We start from the raw sequence: 25401 nt of genomic DNA, 5'->3' as shown, positions 1-25401 counted from the left end.
CTAGTGTTAGAGCAATTTTTAAGTTCTTTAGAAGCTTCTGCAATCTGCAGAAGGGTCTGAACATTAAGTTTGCATCTACAAGCTGTACACTCAAAAAAAGGTTGTTTTACAAGTAACTCACGTCTCATGTTTCATATACAGAAAGCATACAATTACAGATCTTCTCACAAAAGGATCAGAAGCAACTCTGCAATGTTTAGAAACATACATCCTTACCTTAATGAGGAAGTTTTTTTGTTTTGGCTCTTTTTAAACACAGATATTGCATCTACTTCTAAGCCTCTCTAAAATACCACAAAACAGAGTTCTGCATTTGATTAACATTGCAACACATAAGGAGTCACATAAAAAAAAATACAATTTATATTATTCAGTGTGCCACAGAAATCTGGAATACATTTTTGCCCCTACTGAATGTTATTCTCAGTACAAGATAACAGGACATTTTCAAAACAGTAGCAGTAAACGGTCTGCAGCAGAAGTCTTATGAGGAACGGCTGAACGAACTGGGGTTGTTTAGTCTGGAGAAAAAAAGGCTCAGGGGGAGACCTGATTTATCACTCTACAGCTACTGAAAGTAGGTTGTAGTGAGGTGGGGGTCAGTCTGTTCCCCCAGGTAACAAGCAGTAGGACAAGAGGTAACAGCCTCAAGCTGCACCACGGGGAGTTTAGACTGGATAGTAGGAGAAATTTCTTCATCAAAAGGGTGATCAGGCATTGGAACAGGCTTCCCAGGAAAGCGATGGAATCATCATCCCTGGAAGTGTTCAAAAACCATGTAGATGAGGCCCTCAGTGTTACAGTTTAATGGTGGTCTTGGCAGTGCTGGGGTAGTGGTTGGACTTGATGATCTTAAAGGTCTTTTCCAACCTAGTTGACTCTATGATTCTAACAGACAGCTTGTGTCCGAGTAAAATCCCTAGTCATATTTCACTTTAGTTCTATAAGCAATAGGAGAAAAAGGATCCAAGAACGTTCAAAAACAGTGCCTTTCACAGGTGTGAACGGACCAGCTATGTTCACTACAATAACTTCAGTACTGGACAATAAAATTGTTAGTTCCCTTATCTTTAACAGGGTTGAAGACTTCTAGGATAGCTGAATTAAAAATTTAATTGTGTTACAAGAAGGCATCCTATGCACACGACCAGAAAGATTTTCTACCAGTTATTTTAAGCATTAGCTTTTAGAAATCAAAATGTCAATTTTTATAAAATCATTAATGAACTTTAGTAAAAGAAAGATATGATGCTCTATGTACAGTTTGGCATATGCAAGTTGTAAGAAAACAACAGGTATTCATCAAAATAGAAGTGCAGTATTTTCACAATAAAAAGACAGAAATAAGGTTACGCAAACCCATATTTAAACAATTAAACTCCACAGCACTAGGAAATAATGGTACTACAATCCCTAATCTGATTTGTATCAACTTAGTTCTCACCTTCTCTTAATAAATAATGGAAGTCTATACAACAATAGCCTTTTGTAAAAAGGTAAGAGAGGAAAGAATGACTGAGATGAGAACTGAAATCAGAGCACAAAGTGCTTTCCTTATTATAAAATTCTAAAATACATTAGCTCCTTAAAATGCCATGCAAGAAATGAACTACTGAAATAGCCTATGTAGTGAAAGGCACAAAGCACAAATGAAGGGAAGTGCCTGGCTCTTGCCTTGGTTTATGCCAGTCATCTGAAACATAAGGAGTTGTGCCTTCTGCACAGGAAAGATCCATATCTGATAATAATTCAGCAATCTGGGGATAATGTATAAGTGATTCTAAGTGATAAAGTTTTTGCAAACAGTTCTTCAAGTATTTCACTCAATCTCTGAAGTAGGTAGAGCTGTGTTACTAATACCTTGAAATAGTAGTCATACTGCAGAATGCCTTATTAGGAAAATATGACCTTTGAATAAAAGAAAAATTCAAACAATGATGGCCAAAAGCATGTATGACAAAACCCTTTGGAGATACAAAACCACACATAAACTTTACAAATTCTGCATCCCATACACTATCAAATTTCCTTCAATATCTGAGGAACAGTTGCAATGTTAGGAAACTGTCTGAGCACGTTTTTTATATTTGCTACATATTCTATTTCCATATGTTATAATATGAAAAAAAATCCATAAGACTGCAAGGTCTGTCTATAGAGAACAGTAAAAATTGTCTCCAAATACTGAGTAACAAATAAAACAAAGCAACAACTAAGAAAATTCCAAAGATCTAATACAAACCTCCTTTCAGCTAGTTGTAGAGAACGTAAGTTCTCCCTGAGCCACCTTTTCTCCAGACTAAACTACCCCAGTTCCCTCAGCTGCTCCTCAGAAGACTTGTGCACCGAGGTCAGGCTGACAGGCCTGTAGTTCCCTGGATCCTCTCCTTCCAGCACTTCTTGTAGATGGAAGTCACATTTGCTACCTTGAGTCAACTGGAACCTCCCCAGTTAGCCAGGACTGCTGCTACATGGCTGAAAGTGGCTCAGTGAGCACTTCTGCCAGTTGGCTCAGTACCCTGGGTGGATCCCACCCAGTACCATAGACTTGTGTGTGTCTAAGTGGTATAGCAGGTCAATAATCATTTCCCCTTGAATTATGGGGGCTTCATCCTGCACCCTGTCACTGTCCTTCAGTTCAGGGTGCTGGGTACCCACAGTATAACTGCTCTTAGTATTAAAGACTGAGAGAAACAAGGCATTGAGTAACTCAGCCTTTTCCTCATCCTTTGTTCCCATGTTTCACCCCACATCCAACAGGGGATGGAGATTCTTCTTCGCCCTCTTTTTGTTGCTAATGTATTTCCAGAAACATTTATAATTGTCTTTTATAGCAGTACCCAGATTAAATTCTAGCTGGGCTTTGACCCTTCTGATTTTTTCTTTGCATAACCTCATAACATACTTGTAGACTTTCCCTCTTCCAAAGGTTATAAACTCTCTTTCATCAACATTCAGCCAAAGCTCTCTATTTAGCTAAGCCAGTCTTCTTCCCCAATGGCTTATCTTTCAGCACATGGAGATAGCCTGCTTCCACATCTTTAGAACTTCCTTCTCGAAGCACGTCCAGCCTTCCTAGACTACTTTGCCCTTCAGGGTTAACTCCCACCATGAGGGAGAAATGTGGCTATGGTAGGCCAAAGGACACAGGAGGTGTGTTCCCAGTGTTCTGCTAACATAGCAGTAAATCCACAAATTACAGTATGCTATTAATAGATGAAATGTATACTGTGATGAAACATACAGTGTTCACTTACTAAAGTTCAGTGTGATAGCTTGTATTTCAACTTTAAATGTAAACTATTAATAAAATAAAAAGCAAGCAAGTAAAACTAAATATTAAGTCTTCTGTTGGCTTAATGTGAAGACAAGTGACAAAAAAACCTGATTACCATAACTTTCCAGAACTTAGTATGTAGGAAGCAAATTTATTTCCAAAAGATCCATGAAAAAGAAAGGATTTAGCATTGCAGACTTAAATTTAAAAATGTAAATGGAACCTTATAGTTAATAAACCATCACATATCTGCCAACAATGCATTACATGGCACTGTGAGTTAGCTTTCCTGTTAGAAGCTTTTCTACATAAAGTCTCTCATTAAATTGCCTTTCCTTTAGAAGCGATAAGAAATTATGGTTTTTCTTTTTGAGAATAGGCAGTATATAAAAGTAAATGAGCATAAGTAGTATACGGAATTCTGATATTCTTGAATTCTGCTCATGCTTTATATTAAGCAACAAGAAAGGAAAGAAGAAATTCAGCAAATACCGTTTTTTACAGTCTCAAAAAAAAGAGATAAGCAATCACTGAAGTGCGTATATTTGCTAAATTCTAACGAGAAGACTAATGAGACTGTTAAATTTTAAGCCTAATGATCTTCGCTTTTCTTTGCATCTGAGTGATTGCTCCTTCCAATGTGAAATCAAACTCTTCCTCAGATACATATATTTCCTTTTTTCCTTTTAAAACTCTGTAAAAACAAATCACTCAGTAATACGCTTAAAAACCTAATTTCCTGTCCATATAAAAAAAATTATTTGGCATCAGTTCCTCCCAGATTTCAAAGCGGAATTCAGTGCATGAGTCTCCTATGAAATGCACGATTTCTGAGAAAAGAGTTCTTGTTTTCACTTTCTGACACTCTTCTCCCGTAGATTTAATAAATACATTTCATCAGAGCTGGTTACATTTAAATACCCAATTATTAAAGGATTCCTTTTACCATCCCCAGGGGTACAAGGATGTACAGAAACAGACCTTCTTCCTTTCTGCCCCTCGCTACACTATTTTAAAAGTCATTGTGTTCAACGATGGAGGAAAATGAAGGAAGACCTAACAGCATTAGGAAAAGTCAGTGCACTAGTGACCAGCTCTCCACCTTAATTTCACTATTTGGTGAATGTGGTCCAGTGTATATACTGGAATCCCATTACTCCAGACAGCAGAATAATTAGTATTCAAAGACTCACTGGTTTTTATATTGTGATTTGAAGAGAGAAAATGGGTAAGGAAAGAAAACCTACAGGTTTAGGTCAAAAGAAACAAGATAAAAAAAGGATGTTAAGGGCATCCTTTCACTTAACAACACTGAAGTACAACAACATGTTTTATCTACCAGGTGCTCCTGATTCTTTTTCAGCACAAGGTAAAGAGTCAGAAGAGGAACACTACTTCACAAGATACATACTATTTACAGAGGCATCTTATACATACATAAATGGGTTAATTGTTGTTTAATAACAGATTTTCTATTGCTTTAGAACAGTTGGAAGAAACAGGAGAGCAAAACCAAAGAAGCAACTATCTAATGTTGCAGATGATTTTTCAAGAAATTGATCAAACTACCACCATAACTGGATCACTATTACCGGGGAAAAAAAATAAATAAATCTACTCATGATTTTACCAAATAATCTCTAAAACCCCAAACCAACAGAAACAACCTCCACACAAAACAATTTCTTAACTATGTCAGTACTACATATCTAATTAAAAAACTCTTGCCAAATGAACTATATTCAGCTGAGAGTCTGAAAACATGTGTTAAGAAAAAACCTTTTCCTAGTTTTTTAAAGAAATATATCCTTAGGGAGGAAAACATATTCTGCTTCTCAGATGGCGATGTTCACTGTTAACATGCTACTAGTCTTGTCTTTCTTCCAACTAACGCTTCTTATCCTCCAATACAGAAGCAAGGAGTTTATTTTAAATTAACTAGATTTTTAACTAATGACTGAAAATAAGATCAAAACCACCATTAATAACAGAACTAACATAGGCTGGAATTTGAAATATCTGTAAAGTAAATGCAGCTGTTATTTTTCTGTTTTTATTAAATTTGTACTTGCAGAATTTAGACTAACAAAAGAAAACTAGAGCTGTTTTAAAAAGCAATAGAATTTAATTAATTGCTCAATTTACTCTTCTTGAGGAATAATGGAGTTTTTCACTTACCAATTTAGCCTCAGACTGCACTGGCTGTGGGGAGGAGGGCCCTGGGATTCCTGGGATACTAGGCACCATGGTGACAGGTCTAACAAGCTGACCAGATAAAGTATAAAAATGAAGAAAACCTGAGTATGTTATCATAACAGAGAGCATATGACAGCACTACCCTCTGAAGCCAAAACAGCTATCAAGCTGCTTAAAACTAAGTTCTATGCTGCACTTATGCAAAACTGCTCCACTTTCAAATTAATATAGCATCATGCTTACTTACTGGAACTGCAGCAGGGACATGCACATTAGAATTTGTGATAGATGCAGGAATAGCAACAGGCATGGTTTGTCCATTAGGAAGATGTAACAGCAGAGGAAAAGGACCTGGAACTGGACTGAAAAAGGAATGAACTATATAAAAGAAAACTTATTCAGAGAAGAGAACAAGTTTACACATTATTTTAAATTGGTTTGTTTGTTTACAGCTGTAATGTAATACTTATTTGGAGATCAAAACCATGGATTTAGTGATGTAGAGAACATGGAATTATATTTCACATGTAGTGAAAGTTTTATGTGTCTTATGTAGTAAAGCACCACATTACACCAAAGCATCTGAAATTTGTACATTAACTGCAGAAACAGTAACTGAAAGTAAACAAGACAAAATATTTTCCAATTCCGTAAGAAAACATTTTACTAAGACTTATGTAACTTACACTACTGGTCTGTTAGAGGATGGAGCCTGCGTAATAACAGTACTAGACGTTGGTGATGGTATTGCCTGCTGAATAATAACACTTGAGTCAGAACTCGTAAGTAGTACATTAGGAACCTGCAGCGACGCTGGACGAACTATTGTTGATGTAGGCTGTGCAGTCTGCTGCAGTGACGCTTCCTGCTGGAATGAAAAAAAGTCATCAGTTTGTAAAATACAATTATAGACCATTAATTCTGACTGTTAAATGAACACAGTTTGACAGAAAAGATCAGGATTTCTATCACATTATGCAAGTAGAATCTGTTATACAATTAAAAACATTCAAAAACACCCCCCTTTGGATGAATAATTTACACAATCAAAGCAAAATTGTTCCAACAGCAGTGATTTTAGTTTATGACAAACCTTGGCTCAACTTATGCTAAGGCTAGTATTATTTACAGTTCAGTTTTGATCAGGTATTAAGAGGTTTTGTGCCAAGAAACCCACAGCACTATCAGCACCACCGTGTCTACCCGCACTCTGAATAAAAAAACCTGTATTTTATGGTGTCTTTATGTACATTTCAGGTTCAGTCCATTGTTCTGGATTTAAACAAGAGAAACAGAAGTTTTATGGTTCAGTAAAAAGGAAAAAAAAATTAAACCAAAACAAAATTTGTCTTTTTTAATAAATCTTTATCATTTTCCATGTATTTCTATTAACTAGAGTGCTACTAAGCTAGAAATACATGAACGGTTACATTCATAGCTTTGCAAAATACATGCATATCCTGATGCATAATAAATTATTTGAGTACAGAAATTAAAATTTGTCAGCTGCATGTAAGCAGTGGACAGAACTGACTAAGGTTCCTAGCTTAGCAATCAAGTAAAGTACCTTATCAATTAGAATGTAGAACCTGCATTTGCTGTTTCTGAAAACCTAGATATATCTTACTGTAACCAATGCCTTCCTCCTCAGGAAACCCTTGATATTGCCAGACTTCAGATTTACCTTCAGACAGGATTTTTCCTAGTTATTTCTTCTTTTGACACTAGCTACTGCAATCAATGGCATATAAAACTAAACTCGTAAGACCAGCAGTATTTAGTTATTCCACTGTTAAACCATAATTCAAACAAACATCTCAGACCTGTGTCCTATAGGCTACATTGATTACCATTTACTGTGAATTAAGCTCAAGTTTTTAAAATACATCCACAAAGCTTTAAGTAGTAAGGTCTTAGTTGTCTTACAGATTGTTTTCATTTAAACATCCATTGCAAAATATGTGTGCTCCTCTGAGCACTTTATAGAACTGTAAGTGGCCTGGCAAACTGGGCTTTAAGAAAGAAAGGACATTAGGCGATTTTCTCCCTTCAGAAGCTCAGAGGCTAGATTTGCCATCAGGGTTCATTAGTTTGTTCAGGCTTTTCCCCAATGGACCTAGAAGAATAGTTACAGCAAACAAGATGTTTTGGAGAGTAACAATGAGCTGTATTGAGGAAAGCAAGAATTTTTTTCCTTAGTCCAATCTGGTGTATTTACAAACGTTATATATGAACACAATACCTAGAATTACAGATGAGCATTCAGTCACAAGAAGATAACATTCAGCATAGAATTACAGAAACAGGAAAAAAAATTAGAGTTGATTAATGCATACTCTTAGGACAGGATTAAACACTGCTTTGCAAATGAGGAATTCGATATAACAGCTATACAGATTTTATTCAGTGAGAAGAGCCATATAAAAACATAAAGGAGACTGAACTACTTGATCGTGGGAAATTAGAGGAAGGCGTAAGGGGAGAATACTTGCCCTGATAATCTTTTGGCAATGGTCAGTTCAGAAATGAATATTGTATCATTCTTCACTGGTTTCAGCTTCACCCTTTCCTGCTTGCTGTTTGCCATTATTACCTGTCTTATTACTGTGAGCAAGGAGCCACAAAGTCCATTCCCACTGTAGGGATCAAACACAGGAACACCGTGGTTGCTGCCAACAGAGGCCTAAGAGCTTTTTTTTTCCCCCCGTTATTCCTTTCACCTGTAACATTCTTACATCTGGCAGCCACATATGTATGTATAAATGTAAATTTAGATATATGAACACCACACAATAAATAGCTATGGCAAAGTAATTCTTATTTCCATGAAAAAGGGATGAAGACTGTTGGCTTAGAGCAGCCATGGAGCCACGCATATATAGCTTTAACAAAAAATGTAAACTAAACAGATATTCACACATTCTCAGCAACAGGAATCCCATCCTCTTCTGTATGGGTTTGTGCCAATGGCTTCTGTAAATACCTGTCTGCGTGGATGGGGAAACAGGTACCAAAATACAGAAGGCCAAGAAGAGAAGTGCTGAGAGGCAGTGTGTGAAAGTCTCCCAAAAATGGATAAATTCCAGAGAAAACCATCCCTGTTGATTTGCAGTGAATCATGAACTCAGAACATCAGATGAATCTGTATGCTAGCATAAACAGGCTATACAATTCACACAATCTCCAAAGCAACAGTGCAAATCATACTGCAAGTATTTCATATCGAAGAGTAAATATCATGCAGTAACTTCCTAATGCTACTAATGAATACACAGAATTCTTTACACAGGAAAGCAGATGACCAGAACTAACAGCATAACTGATTACTACTGTAAGAAAACAACTGGAGTTCTTGACAAGAACTAAGCAACCTGGGAAACTGTTGAGGGTCACCCTTTGAAGTATTGTTACTCAGAAACTATAATGAGCTTGAAAGCTCTCAAAGAATAAATTAGGTTTCATTTGCTTATTATTTTAAGGCTAAAAGGCTTAAAATATTTCTAATAATATCTTGGCCTATTCAAAGCAGAATATCAACTCTTACTGAAGCCTAATAGAACTCCCAGAACTCTCAGAAAACTAGGAAAGTAATTAAGTATGATTTTTTACAAGTCTCTAAGAAATTCCTTAGACAGCTACAAGGAAACTTAGGACTGTCTTGCACATACAGTAATGGGCTGTAATCATTTAAGGTTACCAAAATATATACAGGCAAGAATGTAGTTACAGTGCGCACATATACACATATTAAAACCAGCTATGCCCTGAAAAAAAACCAAACTTCCCTTCTTCAATATGTCTACAGGAGAATATAAAAATCTAACTGAGAAAACAGCAGCACTCCACTCATGTTTCTCAACTTCTGCAGGCCACATTCAGCAGCAGCATACTTCTAAGCAGCACCCTCATTTATGCTCAGCTTGCCTCTACAATCAGACATCAGAACAGCATTGAGGAGCAGCAGCAGCTTTTCACTTCAGCACTGTTACAACACTGAAATTACATCACAAATGAAAGAAGTTTATAAGTACTGCCAAGCATTGAGATATAATTTTCACTTATAATGCTGCTAATGAGATACTGAACCATTACTGTATACAGATATTATCTCCTGCCAAAATTAGAGTATTTAGAATAAGTATTTGCAGCGAAAAAAACAAAACTAACCTCTGAAATAAAGATGAAATAAAAACAGCTTAACACTTGGACTATGATTTGCTTAATCTAAGCAGCTCTTCACATGTATTCCTTTAAACTACTTTTATTATTTTTGAGTCTACATGATTGCCTTGATTACCTATGATTACCCATCCTTGCTAACTAATAAAATACAACAGAGCTTTGTAAGCCAAATCTGAACTGAAACTCTCTTAAATTTCTGTCACACACTTAAGGCTCTTTGCAGGATAAGAGAAGGGGTGCAAGCTGAAACCAGAGATGTACAGACTGGATCCAAAGAAAAACACTTTCACAAGGTCAGCCTGGCATTGGAAGCACTGAGAGGTTGTGCCACTTCCGTTCCCAGAAGTTTCAAGACCAGAATGCATAAAGCCAAGAGTAACTCGGTCTTATAAAAACTGTACACATGAAGAGTCACAAACTGTTGACATTATTAAAAACAAAGCAAAGAAACTGAACCTTCTTTTCTTGTTTATGAACAATGATGCATAAAAACAGTCTAAAGAGCCCCTTCAGCCTTTTCTAACAGAATCATAGAATAGTTAGGGTTGGAAAGGACCTTAAGATCATCTAGTTCCAACCCCCCTGCCATGGGCAGGGACACCTCACACTAAACCATATCACCCAAGGCTCTGTCCAACCTGGCCTTAAACACCGCCAGGGATGAAGCATTCACAACTTCCCTGGGCAACCCGTTACAGTGCCTCACCACCCTCACAGTAAAGAATTTCTTCCTTATATCCAATCTAAACTTCCCCTGTTTAAGTTTTAACCCATTACCCCTTGTTCTATCACCCCAGTCCCTAATGAATAGTCCATCCCCAGCATCCCTATACCCTCCCTTCAGATACTGGAAGGCTGCTATGAGGTCTCCACGCAGCCTTCTCTTCTCCAGGCTGAACAGCCTCAACTTTCTCAGCCGATCTTCATATGGGAGGTGCTCCAGTCCCCTGATCATTCTCGTGGCCCTCCTCTGGATTTGTTCCAACAGTTCTATGCCCTTTTTATGTTGAGGACACCAGAACTGCACACAATACTGAATATTAAATTTTATTTCTTTTCTAGCTTTGCTGGATGGCCAGTGTGAGGCAAAGAAACAACTGCAGCAAGCAGAGCTAACTAAAGAATTAAACAAATGAAGCATATATCCACAGGAACACAGCACATTAAAATTCTTCTCATTTCAACCAGCTAAGTTGTGTGGCTACCAGCATGTAAAATAAACTTACAGATTATGAGAAAATTTGAAAAATACATTCCAAAAGGACAAAAAAAAAAAGGCCTGACCTTTTCATCATTGGTAGTAGACTCAGGATGAGGTAAAGGACTATCTTGATGAGTTGTCTCTACAATGGAAGGTTCTTCAATTTTATTTCTTATAATTGGCGTGGCAAGAGGTGACAGATCTAGAGGCATCTAAGAGCAACAGTCCAAAACAAAATTACTCAATCTCTAAAAAATTAAGATGTGCAAGAAAATGTAAACAACTAAAGAGAAATATCAGCCTTATAAGAACAGAGAGGTGCCAGTCTTTGGAAGATCTTAATGCAGACACATTACCAGTCAAGGCTATTTTTCCAGCATCTGCATGGACACTAATCATCAGTAAACCTTTGTCTTTCAACACAAATGTCAGACCAAGTATTTTCTTCTTGATAATTAAAACCACTTCTAAAGTTTTCCTTTTCCAAGAGTCTCAGGAAAAATACAGTTGAAGAAGGACTATGCTACACACAAAACGAAACAGTTTTAAGAAAGTACTATCCTCCTATAAATTATTATATATCACGAAGGATAAAATCCTAACTATATTTCCAAATTAAGAAAGCTACTCTGGACAATTAATTTCAGACTTATTGCAGCAAGTGGTTATTGGAAATGCAAGTTTATATTACTACTTAGATAAAATCCACCAGGACATCTGAAATACCACAAAGAAATTAAGTTACAAAAATTCTTAAAGCAATACTATAGATTTGGAGCCTCTATTCCTGTCTAGTCTGCTATACAGATACTTAAGGACAAAACTTCCCCAAAAGCTCATCTTCTACTTATGTTCTTCCAGATGTTTTATTTTTTATTCAATTCCTAATTTTCCTACAGAATATATTACTAATGGGCAGGGAATACTGCTGTGTTACAAGTGGGAGCTCTTTTCATATCACAGCTGAATATGATATGCTATAGGAAAAAACTAAATGATCAACCCCTAGAAAGTGTGCTATTATGGTAAATTGTTCCACCCGTTGCCATGACTGCTTTGGTATAATAAACAACCAGAGATATGGTAGGAGTTTATTTCTCCACATAATAAACAGGAAAGTTTGGAAAATAATTATCGATTTTAAAGTAATTGTTAAAATACTGAAAACATTTTGCAATTCCTATAACCTCCTCCAATGCAATGGTGAATTACACAGAAAACACGGTATTAGTAAATCCAGAATTAGTATTACCATATGCAGTGTTTTAAGAACAGTTAGCATACACCAACTTAAAAAAAAAACAAAACACAACATTATTTGGTATAGTTGCAGTAACAAAACAAGGGTGAAGCTTTGTGAGGAATGGATAATCCATCCTATTCACACATACCTATTAAAATTTTTATTAAAACAAAGAAAATGCAGATACTGATTCTGTAAAATCAGTATACATGAATATAAAAATACACTTTTTATCACTGCCTATGGAAGTCAGCCAGGTAATCAACCACAGGCAAAAGTATTCAAAGGGGACACTGAACAAGATTTTCCATTTACAGAAGTGTTTAAATGTTTGCGCCCCATACCAGTTATGAATGGGAAGTACTAAAATAAACAGAAGAAACCACATTTAAATGTATGGGAAGTTCCTCATAGAAACATGAAGTTGCTCAACAAATACAGGCCAAATCTTTCTTATATTTCAATCTGTACATTAAAAAAAAGGCAGATGTTTAGGTTGTGATCAATAATTTCTAGGTAAAAGTGATTTCAACACAAGGTGAGTTATATAATTACTGATGCTTCCTTAAATTTAGTCAATATTTAAATCTCATTATGATGACTACTGATTCTTAGAAAAACATGGGTATTTTAAAACTAATCAAAATGATTAGTGTTCACATATTATCCTTTTGATGTTGGTTTCTTGCAAATATTTTTCTTTCTACAAAAACTCGTTACTTTTCAGACTTATTTTCTGCTTACTCAGAGCCTAACGAAATTTAAATCAAAGCTAATGATTAAAGAATTAAGACAAAGTCAATGTGCCCCACTGTCCCTGCTAACTATGCAAGATTAATCAGGTAAACTAACCTTCAGAAGAGTAATCTTACGTTTGTATTCTCTCCATACAACATATATAAGCAGCTGGCAAATGATTAGAATAGAATCTTAGAATAGTTAGGGTTTGAAAGAACCTTAAGATCATCTAGTTCCAACCCCCAAACTGAACACTGGGTGTTACTGGTATAGTTCAGAAGGCAATATATAAATCCAAAGTTTGGGGGTTTTTTAATGGAAATTCTGATATGAAAAAAGTAGAAATTCTGAGAAGAAAGAGGTTTTGAACATACTTTCTTAATGTCATCTTCAGAAGCCTTTTTAAACTCATTTTCAAATGGACTTGCTAGTTCATTGAATAAGCCCACTTCTTCACAGTTCTTCAAGAATCGAGTTGGTGTTGGTGTCTGATCTGAAATGAAGTGTATAAACAAGCCACAATTTTATTTTGAAAATACTATTTATAAACCTACTTATCGTAAATATTTTTCAGAATAAAAGCAAACATAAAGAGATGACATGGTTAAGAACTCTCCCATGCCTCACAAGCAGGCCCCTTTCAGCCTTGCAGGAAGGCCAACCAGAAGACAGACTCCACCTGCTGGAGACAAACAACTGAAGTTCGCAAAGCAGTAAACCCCTGGCAGTTTTGGAAGGGTATCAAAGCGTGTCTTGTGGCTGTGTCCAGAAACCAGAGGGAGCTATTCTCAAGTGCTAGTCTAACACAGCAGACCAGTGAGCAAACAGGCTCTGTTTTTAAATAAAGGTAAAGCATACATCCGGGCTTTAATTCTAAAAATAAAAGCGCCCAGTTCACAGACAGTTTGCTTCTTTCGTCTTATGTTGTGAAGAAAGTAGTGATTACTTTCAAGCATGTGGAACTTCTGAAAGGAAGTGTGATATTACACACAATTTTGTATTGACTCATATGATGCCTGTGTAGTCAAGCTGGAATCATAAGACTTCTGGTATCTGCAAGACTACTGCATGAAGTAGTTTAAAATAAGTCTTTATACAGAATTTTTTAGTACCATGTAAATTCTGCTTATTTCACTTTATTACCATGTCAAAATTAGCCACATTTGCCACAAAGTTACCTGCATTTAAAATAGTGTAAAACAGTATTACGTGTACCTTACTGATGAAAGCTGGCGTTTACAACTAACAACTGGCTGCAGAGACAGGTGCTGCCATGGTTTCGTTCTCAAACACCTAATTATTTCGTAGGTCCTCTTTCTTTTTGTATCATTGCCAGGGATCACATAGATCAACTTAGCTTTTAACATGTGTAACTGCTAGTTTAAGAGTAACAAGAGGTGTTTTTTTCTGCCTGGCCTTACAAATTAGCCTCTTACAATGGAAAAATAAATAAAAAATCAAAGTGTCTGAAAACCTTTGTTCCACCAAGAAAAAAAACCACAGTCTGACTATAACATCAGAATAATTAGCATAAGCTGTCTTCATTCAAGAACTTTAAAATTTATAATACAATCAGTCATCCATTGGTGACAACTCCTGATCCTGGACAAAGAGAAATAGTTACAACTGACCAAGGGTACACCATGAATTCAGAGGGAGAAATACAGTAAAAGTATTTTAATTTTATGCTAAAATTAAAACAAAAATGATTTTCTTTCTTCTACCATGCCATTTAAAGAATAATTAGCAATTCATTCTTCTAAGTCACCACAGTATGTAAAAAACAGCATGTATTTCAAAATTTAAGAGCCAAGTAATACCAATGAATATTTAAAACTTAAATACAATTTAATCTATCTACAGATCCTGTTAGGCATAGCCTTTATTAGTGTAGTCTTACTGAATGCTTCTTACACAAGTTAATCAATTATTCAAGGATTGATAATTGAAAAACATCTAGCTCATACAACAGAACTAACCAAAAGTTATTTCTGGAAAATAGTACTGGCTTCAGATTCTGACAAAAGCTAATTATGCAAGAAAATATTGCCTAAGCACACATTGCAGACAACTATAGTGAAGAAAATGTTTCATAATCTCTTAACAGAAGTCTATGCATTATGTACAGAAAATACATAAAACATATGCCCATTCCAGCAGAAAAGTGAATAAACTAGTTATAAAAATATATACTAACCAGCCACAATGACACTATCATTACGAGCCGGACCAAATTTCAGTGTCATCTCATGTTTATGTTTATGGACAGCCAAATGATCCTCATTGGTAAAACGCTGCAGCAGAAAGTTTTAAGAAATAGTTGTAATTTTGAGTGTGAACAAAGTCAATACAATCCTACAGAAAGTAAATTTTCAACATGTTAACAGACAACCCTCTTAGGCAGATACACATTGTACCTTGGTCAACAGTACCAAGCAGAAATATTACAAAACTATAATGATGTTCAAAGTAACTAAATAGTAATGGTATGAGGGCAATGGTAATGCAAGTACCTGCATTCATCAAAAGCCCAAGAAAAATTTCAAAGTGCTGCAGACTTCATCAGCTGTTAGCAAACAGACATTTGCTATACTAATGGATCATGATAACGTTTAGCAACTGATTACCACTATTTGATTTCTGTAATGTGCATATTGACACAATAGTGAGAACTGATCTGTAATCACAGAATTCACTGTATTTAACAGCATAAAGTTTAGCTCCTGCCCCTGACCATTTACTGTTTAAAAAAAAGAGACAAACAGAATGGGAAACACTGGAACAACGTCAGTCAACTGAAAAGCTGTTCATGAAATAAACTTATCAGAATTTTTAAAATCCCTTAGGTTTTCAGCAGTATGCAGTTTTCTGCAGATGTGCGCTAGAATCTGGAGTATATGCTATTAAAAACAAAAAAAAGGGAGCAAGCAGACAAACTAGGTACTATAAAACAGATATTCCCGCTTTCACCAACTTGCAATTTGCTATGCCTCTGTAATTGTGAGTAAAGACAGTGTTTCACCTGAGATAATCCAAGAAAACATTTCCCAAGATGCAGGCTTCCTAAAGAGAATGCATTTTATAGAATACTCAAGTTCTTACTTTTCTTTGTGAACAGCTGATTCTGAGACTATTTTTTATTATTTCTCAGTAATTTAAGTCACCCCACACACATCTTGTAACAGATGCACACCAAGGGTCATCTCTCAGAAAACGACACAAAAAGCTTAGGTGACCTCTGAGGACACTCACCCAGAATATTTCTGTGAGAAAGGACATGTATATGTGGAGCTGAGAGGAAAATTCAAAATGCAGGATCACTGAAAGACAGGGTGGTACAGGCCAGGCACTTTTTTTGTTAAAACTCTGTTGCCAAGGGTTCCAAATCCCCAGCTCTCTCTCCATAGCTCTTATGCCTTATCTCTACAGAGAGCATAAACCAGAAACTTTGGTGTTCTACCACACTAAAAGATTCCAGTACATCTTTCTGTCCCACTATGTGACTGACAGATTCCCTCAGAGGGAATGGGACCTCCAGATCCTGACTCCGTGTGTGCTGTAGCACGAGGTAGCACCTGGAGAAACCTTGCAGGTTTTTCACAGACACTAGTTTTTTTCTTCTTCACTGGAATGAAGGATTGCTGTAGCCCCATGATGGATCTTCTATGAGATTTAGTTGCCAAAACACTCCTGAGAGAGCTTACATGGAAACTAGGTTCAAATAGGGTGGGAACAAACATGTTGATTAGGAGAAGGCAGTTCTCTTCTGTTACTTTTGATGTATTTGAACATATTAGACATAATAAGAAATCTTACTCCTCTCCTGCCTTAAATACAGAAGGCTCCATTAATATAAAATTAATGCAGTCATTAATCCTAAAAACTAAGTTATAAGAATAAAATTGAAAATATTTTGAACTCAAAATCCAAATAATTCCAAGTGCACTAATATAATGAAAAAAATACAGCCTGCTCAAGAGATCAATTCTATATAATGGCGGGTAGACATAATATAATGAAGAAAATTAGCTTAAGAAATCAATTCTATATAAAGGATGCAGGGATGACCATTTCATGCAGCAGATATGCAGAACCTATTTTCAGGTTACTAAATCTAAGTGTTAAAGCAGTTTAAACCATGACAGGTCCCTATCAATGTTTCATTATTGCACTTTTATTTTATCAATGTTAATAACTTCAAGTCAGACTATTACCTGGCCACATCCAGGGGCAGTGCATAAAAAGGGTTTGTCATCACTCATATTCCACAGGTCGTTGTGCTACCTTTATTGAAACAAGAATAGAATACATTTTAAAAATATTGCAATGAATTATCAATGCATCAACATTTAGAGGAAATTTTAATATTCCATAGGTAAGAATCTCTGCCTTCTGGCTAAGCTAAGAATCAAATACCGACGATTTAAGTACAGTCTGGATTCCAGACTCTGTCAGGAAAGTACACAAAATCCAATAGACACATGGTAGATTTTGAACACATACCTCAAAAGGAAAGGCAAGTATTTGTACACAACATAAATGAAAACTGAGTAAGCTAATTTGTTACTGAAATTAAAATACGTTATGATAATGATCCAATTACCACAATTTAAAAAAAAAAGAACAAAGAAGCAGACAATACCAAGTGGTCGATTCCTTAGTATTTTCATGATCTTTAAAGCTCACATTTAAAGGTAGGTCAGCAGATAGCCCTTTATGTAAACTGTTAGAAATTTAACTAAACCTCTCATGTACTCCTAGTAATGTTTCAGTTATACAAGTGGATTACCAACAGGCTAGAAACTACTTAAGAAAGAAGAAACATGAACATTTTGTGCTGTTTTGCATACTCACCCCAAATACTAATACACATACCTGCCAGATTTCACATAGAAAACTGTTTCATAGGGCAAACTATCATATCCTCCTTTTCATGGCAATGAACTGTAATTGAACAAAGATATTTATTACTGTGTAAGTAAAACACATAATAACACATGATTTTGTAAAGACAAATGATATAGTGCCCACTATTCACCTATGAAACACAACAGTTTTTCAAAGAAATGGTTTACTCCAATACATCCTCTAGTTAGTTACGGCATCTGTGGTTTCACCCTGGAGGAAATACATTAATCTTTAAATATAAATATTTGTATGGAGGTCTGACAATGTTAGTTCTAAACACTGCTTAGCTTGATGAAGCAAATAAAGATGAATAAAGACGTCTTTATAATTAAAGATCATAAGCAGGATAAATCTATCTCTCCCCCCACAGGCTGGTCATGAAAAGTTGCAAGACTTATGGAAACTGCCTAATCACCCTAAGAATATATTCTTCTGGTACCCCATTCAGCACTAGACACAAGACAAATCAAGTAAGCATAAGCAAACAGATCCATAGGGAACACATTATCTGATCCTTCTGCCTCCTCCTTTACAGTAGAGAACTATTGCATACTTTCTGGATATTACTTCAAGGAGGATAGCCCAGTGTCCTTGGTCATGGGCACTGAATAGCAAAGCAGCAAAATATGGTGTGGAGGAGATTCCTAAGTGACACTGCTAAATATATACCTTCAACAGAATGAGGATAGTGAGCTGAGATCACAAGCCAAGAAGAGATGAATGGGTGCCAGAAATTTTAGAGTCTTTGGCACTGACAACTCAGAAAAATTTACATTCCCAAGGAAAGAATGCCAAAGCAAATCCGGAATGGAGATTGTTCTGCTGTTCTTTGCAAAGAGTTCATAACACGCCTCAAGTTTCTGAAGGGATTAAATATTTCTTGAACTGTTCAAATTATGAACTTGGTACTGTCACCAATACAGTATTAACAAGGTTATGGGCAAGTCTAAATTCTCACCACTAAGGCTTCAGGCCTTAGTCTGAGAAATAAGGCCCTTATCAATGAAGCTTTAGGATTACATCCTTATGTTATCTGGAAATTCAACAGACACTTAAAAACTATCCCAGGAGCTTATTATCCTTGTTCAGCTATGCAACAGGCAGATATTTTAAATGCATATTTAGAACTAAGAGAGTCGTGTCCTTTAGAACTCAGTTTGCTTTGTTAAGTCTTGATCTTGTGATAGCATGTGGTTACATATAGGTACAACATGCACACATGGATACATAATAGGAGCAAAAGAATTACATCTGTATCAAGTGTCTAAGGTTTAATAAACAATTATGTCTGGGTTTTTTTGTTTGTTTGGCCTTTTTTTTAATCTGAAGGGGGAAGATTTTGATGTGCATATAGGGCATTTTCCCCTCACTCTATTACCATAGCTTACTGTCATCTTTTAGTATTTTTCTTAGATCATAAGCTGTAAAGATAATTTTTTCAAGTCTGCTTATGTACTTATTTCAAGTCTGCTTATGTTAAAGGGATATTACTAAAATGCATATGCATATGAAATTGTTACCTGATTTCACGTTTTGGTTTGCAAAGCCTGTGAATATTCAATGTCTGATACAAACTAAAAATCAATCCTTGTGAAAAAACAATGCTGTCCTCCTGGCAAACTTACTGGAAAAAAGTTGGAGATAAATTCATTTCCTGATCTTTGTAATATTGTTTGACTGCAGGCCACAAGGAATTTTGTGAGGTAATGCCTTGTAAAAGGATTCCAGCTAACATCTGAGGGAAGAAAAAAGTACCTTGAAGCACTGAAATTTTTGCATTAAAAGAGAAAGAAGATCACGTGTGCATTCCAGCAAGACCTTGGACATTATAAATGTAACAAGAAAGCAGATCTGACAGCATGGGAAAAAAAGAGCTCACATTTGTTAATATAGCCGAATTGGTAAGGATTTTATTTTCCTATTACAGAGAAATGCAAAGCCTGCACCTAGAATGAAAGAACTCCATGCAACAGTGCAGGCTGAAGGCCAGCTGGATGTCAGGAAGCTTTGGGGCAGAACCTGCAACTCCTTGTGGACAAACTGAACATGACTTAGCATCAGGTCACTTGCAGCACTGAAACCTAACAGCCTACTGGGCTGAATTAGCAAGAGCATAGCAACCAGATGAAAGGAAGTGATTATTCTTCTTTATCTGGCACTCATGAGACTACAGCTGGAGTGCTTGTCCAGATTTGAGCCCCTCAAGACAGATGACAAACTGAAGAGAAACCAGCAGGAACCCCACCAAAATAGGAGGCAGGGCTATTATACAGAAGAGGAATACCAGGAAGCAAAGTTTGCTCAGCATGGAGAAGGAAGCCTAAGGAAGGATCTAATTATGGTATTACACTACCTAATGTATTGCTATAGAGAAGATAGATCCAGACTCTGGGTAGTGTACAACAAAAGGACGAGATGCAACATTCACAAGGCACACTAAGAAAGTTAACAGCAAGTATAAGGGGAGAGGAAAAAAGAAAAATAAAAATCACTCCGTGAGAGCAGCTGAACACTGGAACAGGTTTCCCAGTGGGGCTGTGGAATCTCCATCCTTGGAGATAATAAAAATTTCAGTGGATTAAATTCTGAGCAATCTAAAATAACTCTGAAATTTGAAGTGTACCATAAAGATGCCATAGCCAGAAACAGAGGTGAACAGCCTTTCAGCTCAGCAAAATCTGAGTAACGTTCTGACGGTTTTAGAAGACTTAGTGTGGTTAACTTTACAGCCCAACAACTAATACTATTGGTGCTAGGGAAAAAGACAAACAAACCCCATTCTTTGCCTCCTGTCTTTTGCACTTTTTGTTGCCTGAAGGAATAACAAGACTAACACATAGAAGGCAGATATTCAGAAAGTCGATGATTGCCACTGATTTCAAAAGGCTATTGGAGACTGACTGCTCTAGAAGAGAGTATCACACTAAAAAACAGAAAAATTTGGAAAATATTCTGCCCCTGAAAACCAAAACAGCAACTTAAATGCCATCTTGACAAAAATGCTGCTCACCCAACCAAATGAGAAATAAAGTACGTAAACTGCTAACCTAATTGCTATAGATGAATTATAGCCGCCTTGTATTGTTACCCAGGCAACAGCACACACCTTGTCCCATAGAAAAAAGATGGCTCCTGAAGCAATCCAATCTGAATGTGAAACACCAGCCTTAATTTATCTCTTCAGATAAACTAAACAATTCAGTGCAATGATTCTTACTACAGTCCACTGAACTGCAATTTGCTTCTGTAAGCCTTCCAACCTTAAATTCCTTTCAGTAGCATAAAGACACCCTCGAGTCACATTGAGAAACTGGATCAGTGCTGAACATGGGAAAACCATGAAATAATCTCAGCAATATAATCAACTTTGGTACTTAAATCAGAAAGCAGTATCTCTTTTTTGGTGTTTGCTCTATACTTCACACAAAAGTAGAATTACTTTATCATTTTGTCTATTTAACACGTTGTAAGATTTGCAAACAAATTAACCAACATTTAGACAGCGTGCTTATTGAAAAATAAAGATGTTTTCTATGAAATGACACACTACTGTTTATATAAATGTACTACAAAAATAGCTTCAACAATTATTTGTATATTTTGGTAAGATTTTTAACTGAACATCTTAGGTACGCTTTCTGGAAACTATTACTACACCTTTAGGGCTTGCTTCTAAACTATCTTCCTGTAGACAATTTGTAAAAGAATAGAATCATACACTGACTTTAGCAATGTCTTGTTGACTTACTGCTAAACATTCTTCTGTTTTCTCTTAATTCCCTACATACAGGAACGTGTAAAACAGAACTAACATCGTTTACTTTTTTTTCTATTAAACATTTAAATAGCTGTTTAAAATGTACACATATTGATAAACCTTATAAAACCCCCTCTGAATTTGCTGAAAAAAAATTATTCTTCATGCATACCTAGTAAAGATTCAGCAGACTTCTAGCTAAAGCCTCTACACACTCTACCTGTATCAGGCATGCTGCATGTCAAAAGACCTCTATGCACTAACCTACTCCTGGGATATGCAGTCTTACCCTATAATTACTTATTCTAAGCACTGCAGCAACACCAAGGCTCCCCTCCTGTAACGTTAAAGCTGACACAAACAGCATGGAAGAAAACAGCCTAAACTCAACACAGAAAAGACAGACAACTATAAACACAGCAAAAAAAACCAAACCAACAAACAAAACTGACTACCAAACCAGCTTTTTAATGTCAGCATTCCTCTACTGGCCATCAAGCAAGATGAGAAGCACATTCTCACAAGTGTGTCGCTCCCCCTAAGTCCATAGAGGACAATCTGACAGTCTGCCAGCTACTGTAGTATGCTGATTTATCTACTACTGCCTACGTGTGATACAAACCCCAATTTTTCTGCTAGGCTGACCACCCATATGTGGCTTCAACTCAAGAAACATCTGCGCATTCTGGTTTGAAAAAACAAAAGTTCAACAAAAAATGGTTTAGGCCATTGAGACAAATCAGAATTACAGTAGTCAATCAGCACTGAGACTCCCCCTGGTCTAATCACTACAAAGTGCTTGAACTACAGTATCAGTGATGTCTTTTCCTACGGATGTTTGCTTTTCCTCAAGACCAATCATGTCTATTCAACATTTCCTTTTATTCTTTACATTTGATCTGGAATTGTGACCCTTTTTACTGCAAGATACAAACCCTTACTGTATACAGAATTATTAACTCTTCGTAAGCTTTTTTGTAGTTCCTATCACAGTATGTAGTTGCTATAGGTAGTATAACAATTTCAAGATTTTACTTTAAAGCTGCATTTTTTTTATTGGGAAACTGAAGCACTAACAGGGAAGGTATAGCAATATTTCAAAGTCTTTATCAACTTTAAGGGTTCTACTTGAGGTGCATACTTTTTCAGAGTGAAGTGGACTGAATATATTTGCCACTGTAAAGAATGACACTATCTTAATGATTATCTGAAGAACTGAATTAGTGTTTTGCTTGGCCCCAACAAAAATTTTAATAGATAAGCTTCTTCAGAGGAAAAAAAAAAAAGTAGCTATTTTTGTTTTCCAAATTTAAGCCTTTCACAATTCAAAGAGACGCTTTTCTCATGCAACCAAACAAATCAACGCAAATCAAAACAAACAGGGCACCTTCTATACTTTCAATACGCATACAGCGTTGCACAGCTTAAATTTTCATCACCTTTCACATTTAAGCCTATCTTTATTTCCACAGTTTTCTATAGAGGCAGACTTGCAAGTTCTGCTTTCAGTAAAAAACAAAAGTTAGTATGTCGAATACACCACTTAATAAGAAGCAACATACATAAAAGCATAATTTGTATTTTAAAGGAAAAAACAATTGCTTCACTTACCTGGAGGGACTGGAACAGCTTTTTTTTTCTTTTTTTTCCGTTTCCTATAAAGCAAAAGAAGAAAGATGAAGCAAAAGTGGTGCAATTAATACTTGAGCATTACAGTCCACTTTCAAATGTGTTCTGACTGTATTTGTGTAATGCCATAGAATTTAGAATGCCTAAAAATTAAAACTGAATGATGAAGAGAATGGAGGAGAAAAAAACCTGAAAAATAAAAATATTCTTAAAGAAAGCAGGATCACCAGAAAGGAGCTCAGCAGATTCTGCAACAAAACTTTAAGATGTAGGCCAGAATATTTAAAGGCTGTAAACCTCAAAAACTGGCAAGCAGTTAAACGGGAGCTCCTTCTTCACACTTCACTGCTTAACAGAATGGTTGTGCTATTTCCTAGAAGACACATGACCTGTTTCACAGAGTTCTGGGGAAGAATAAGGAAGAATTTAATGACCATAGCATAATGCTCGTATTTTTTCTTTTAAAAAAGTCAAATGTTGGGCACTTTTTGCTTTGCTATTATTAACTGCTTGTAACTAATGTCTAAAGTTAATTCCATACTTTTCACAGTTTGTCTAAGATTCTATAAAGGGGAGAATATCTGGACAAGATGAAAAGATGCAAGAAGTGAGGTCGATTGACTTAAGTTCAAATAGGAACAAGAAAGTCAGCTGGACAGTCACATGTACAGAAACAAACCAATTAAGCCACTTCCGTTTTGTGGAAGAAGCGGGCTTTTTCCATGTAAAGGTACACTTCTGGTAAACAGAGAGCACTAATGGAAAAAGTTAAAGTCCTCACTCCACTTCCTGTTGACTGAATACGGCAGCTCCTAAGTTAACCCCCTGGCTTATGTATTTTTAAAGGTGCCTTGGTCTTTCTTTGACTTACTGGAAACTCATGTTGTGTGAGCTCTTGGAGATAAGTGAAGGGCCAATAAACCTCAGAAAAAATATACAGGGGTTAATATTCTACTGATATTTTCACAATCTGCTTAGAGACATATTAGGACTTGGCTTCCCCAGATCATTTATCTAGGTTTGAATGTCTTAATTTTGCCCATTAATCTAACAAACATTAGAAATACAATCTCTGTTTCCTACACCACTTTCAACAAATAGTAAAAAAAGCTTAACAAAAAGTTATTTCATTTTTACATTTTTTATATTGCATCCCTGAAGTATAAAATTGAATACAATAATTAAGAATTTAATTAAAAAAAATTTTAATATATCATAGGTATCCCACTACAGGACTTCCACTGCTCATTAAAACAGAATGATTTTTTTTTCCTGTGAGGAATAATACAAATGACCACTGTCATTTACCTAGAAAGGGAAACACAGCATATTGCTTGGAATAGAAAGGAAGCTCCTGTCTGAACTGAAGCTGACTGAAAAGCTCTCAGACTGAACTGAAACTGATGAAGAACAATGCTAGAAACAGTATGGCATAAACTTGGGATTTTTTTTTTGCATAATTATTAAATATTGACTCATATTTCTATCACTATATCAAGTGAATATTATTGATTTGAAACAAATGTAGTTAAGTTATGCAGGGGGACAATGATAACTTGAAATCTATTATTCAAAAAGATAAGTTAGTAGTATTGAACCACGTCTGCTCCTCTGAAAACACCTAATGCCTTATTTTTATCCAGAAATTAAAATTATTTTAAGGAACCATAAAAAAAATTAGAAATAACATATGAATTTTTAAAGATATTAAAACTTCCCAAGCTAAAAAATGGGCCTTTGTAAGTTTAAGCTAATTAATCACTGAAGGCAAAAAAAAAAAAAAAAAAGAACAGCTGATGACAGAAAAGGAATTATAGCCTCAAGAGACACCAAAAATTTAATTAAATGAGATTCAAAGGAATACCACATGTCAGGCTGCCCAACACTTTGGTCACACAACAGAAGTAGAATGAAAACCAAAAGTATTTATAAAATTACGTATGATCAAATGTAAGACCTGAAAGTACATTATGTTAGATGCTGCACAGTCTAGGAGTTTCTGGAAAAAGACATACCAAACATGACCAAATTTCTAGACTTCAAAGCAGGACAGAAATAACAAATATACTGTGAAGAAGAAAAACTAGTTGATTAAGTATTAGCACTATATTAGCACACATTATCAGTATTAAAACATACACTCATAATGGATATTTAAAAAAAGCTACTTCACTCCATGTATAGATTGATTCTTTTATTATTTCAAACTTTTTGATGCGTTATAACACAAGCAGCCCCTGACAAAGGTCCTGTTTTTCAATAAGACAGCT

General features: G+C 35.8%; 1 protein-coding gene across 3 annotated transcripts in view; it reads right to left on the bottom strand.

Moving 5' to 3' along the window:
- Positions 1-23768, bottom strand: part of ATF2 (activating transcription factor 2) — a 41344-nt gene extending 17576 nt beyond the window's left edge. Inside the window, exons 1-9 of one of the 3 annotated variants that reach the window (XM_061380071.1) lie at positions 23114-23767; positions 17713-17781; positions 17052-17121; positions 15035-15131; positions 13212-13330; positions 10940-11068; positions 6160-6338; positions 5721-5835; positions 5456-5542 (exon numbers count right to left, since the gene is read on the bottom strand). In XM_061380071.1, the coding sequence (XP_061236055.1) occupies positions 5456-5542; positions 5721-5835; positions 6160-6338; positions 10940-11068; positions 13212-13330; positions 15035-15131; positions 17052-17099 (774 nt within the window). In that variant the 5' untranslated portion in view covers positions 17100-17121; positions 17713-17781; positions 23114-23767. Of the gene's footprint in view, positions 1-5455; positions 5543-5720; positions 5836-6159; positions 6339-10939; positions 11069-13211; positions 13331-15034; positions 15132-17051; positions 17122-17712; positions 17782-23113 lie in introns of all 3 variants that reach the window. The other 2 variants (XM_061380078.1, XM_061380085.1) reach the window with 2 other exon arrangements.
- Between the last annotated feature and the right edge of the window lie 1633 nt (positions 23769-25401).

The sequence above is a fragment of the Neopsephotus bourkii genome, unplaced genomic scaffold (assembly GCF_033783945.1).
Source record: "Neopsephotus bourkii isolate Nb327-2 ecotype Australia unplaced genomic scaffold, CSIRO-AGI_Nbou_v1 NB_196, whole genome shotgun sequence".
Lineage (NCBI taxonomy): Eukaryota > Metazoa > Chordata > Aves > Psittaciformes > Psittacidae > Neopsephotus > Neopsephotus bourkii.
Note: the sequence above shows the minus strand (reverse complement) of the source record. Positions and strands in the feature narration are given on the sequence as shown.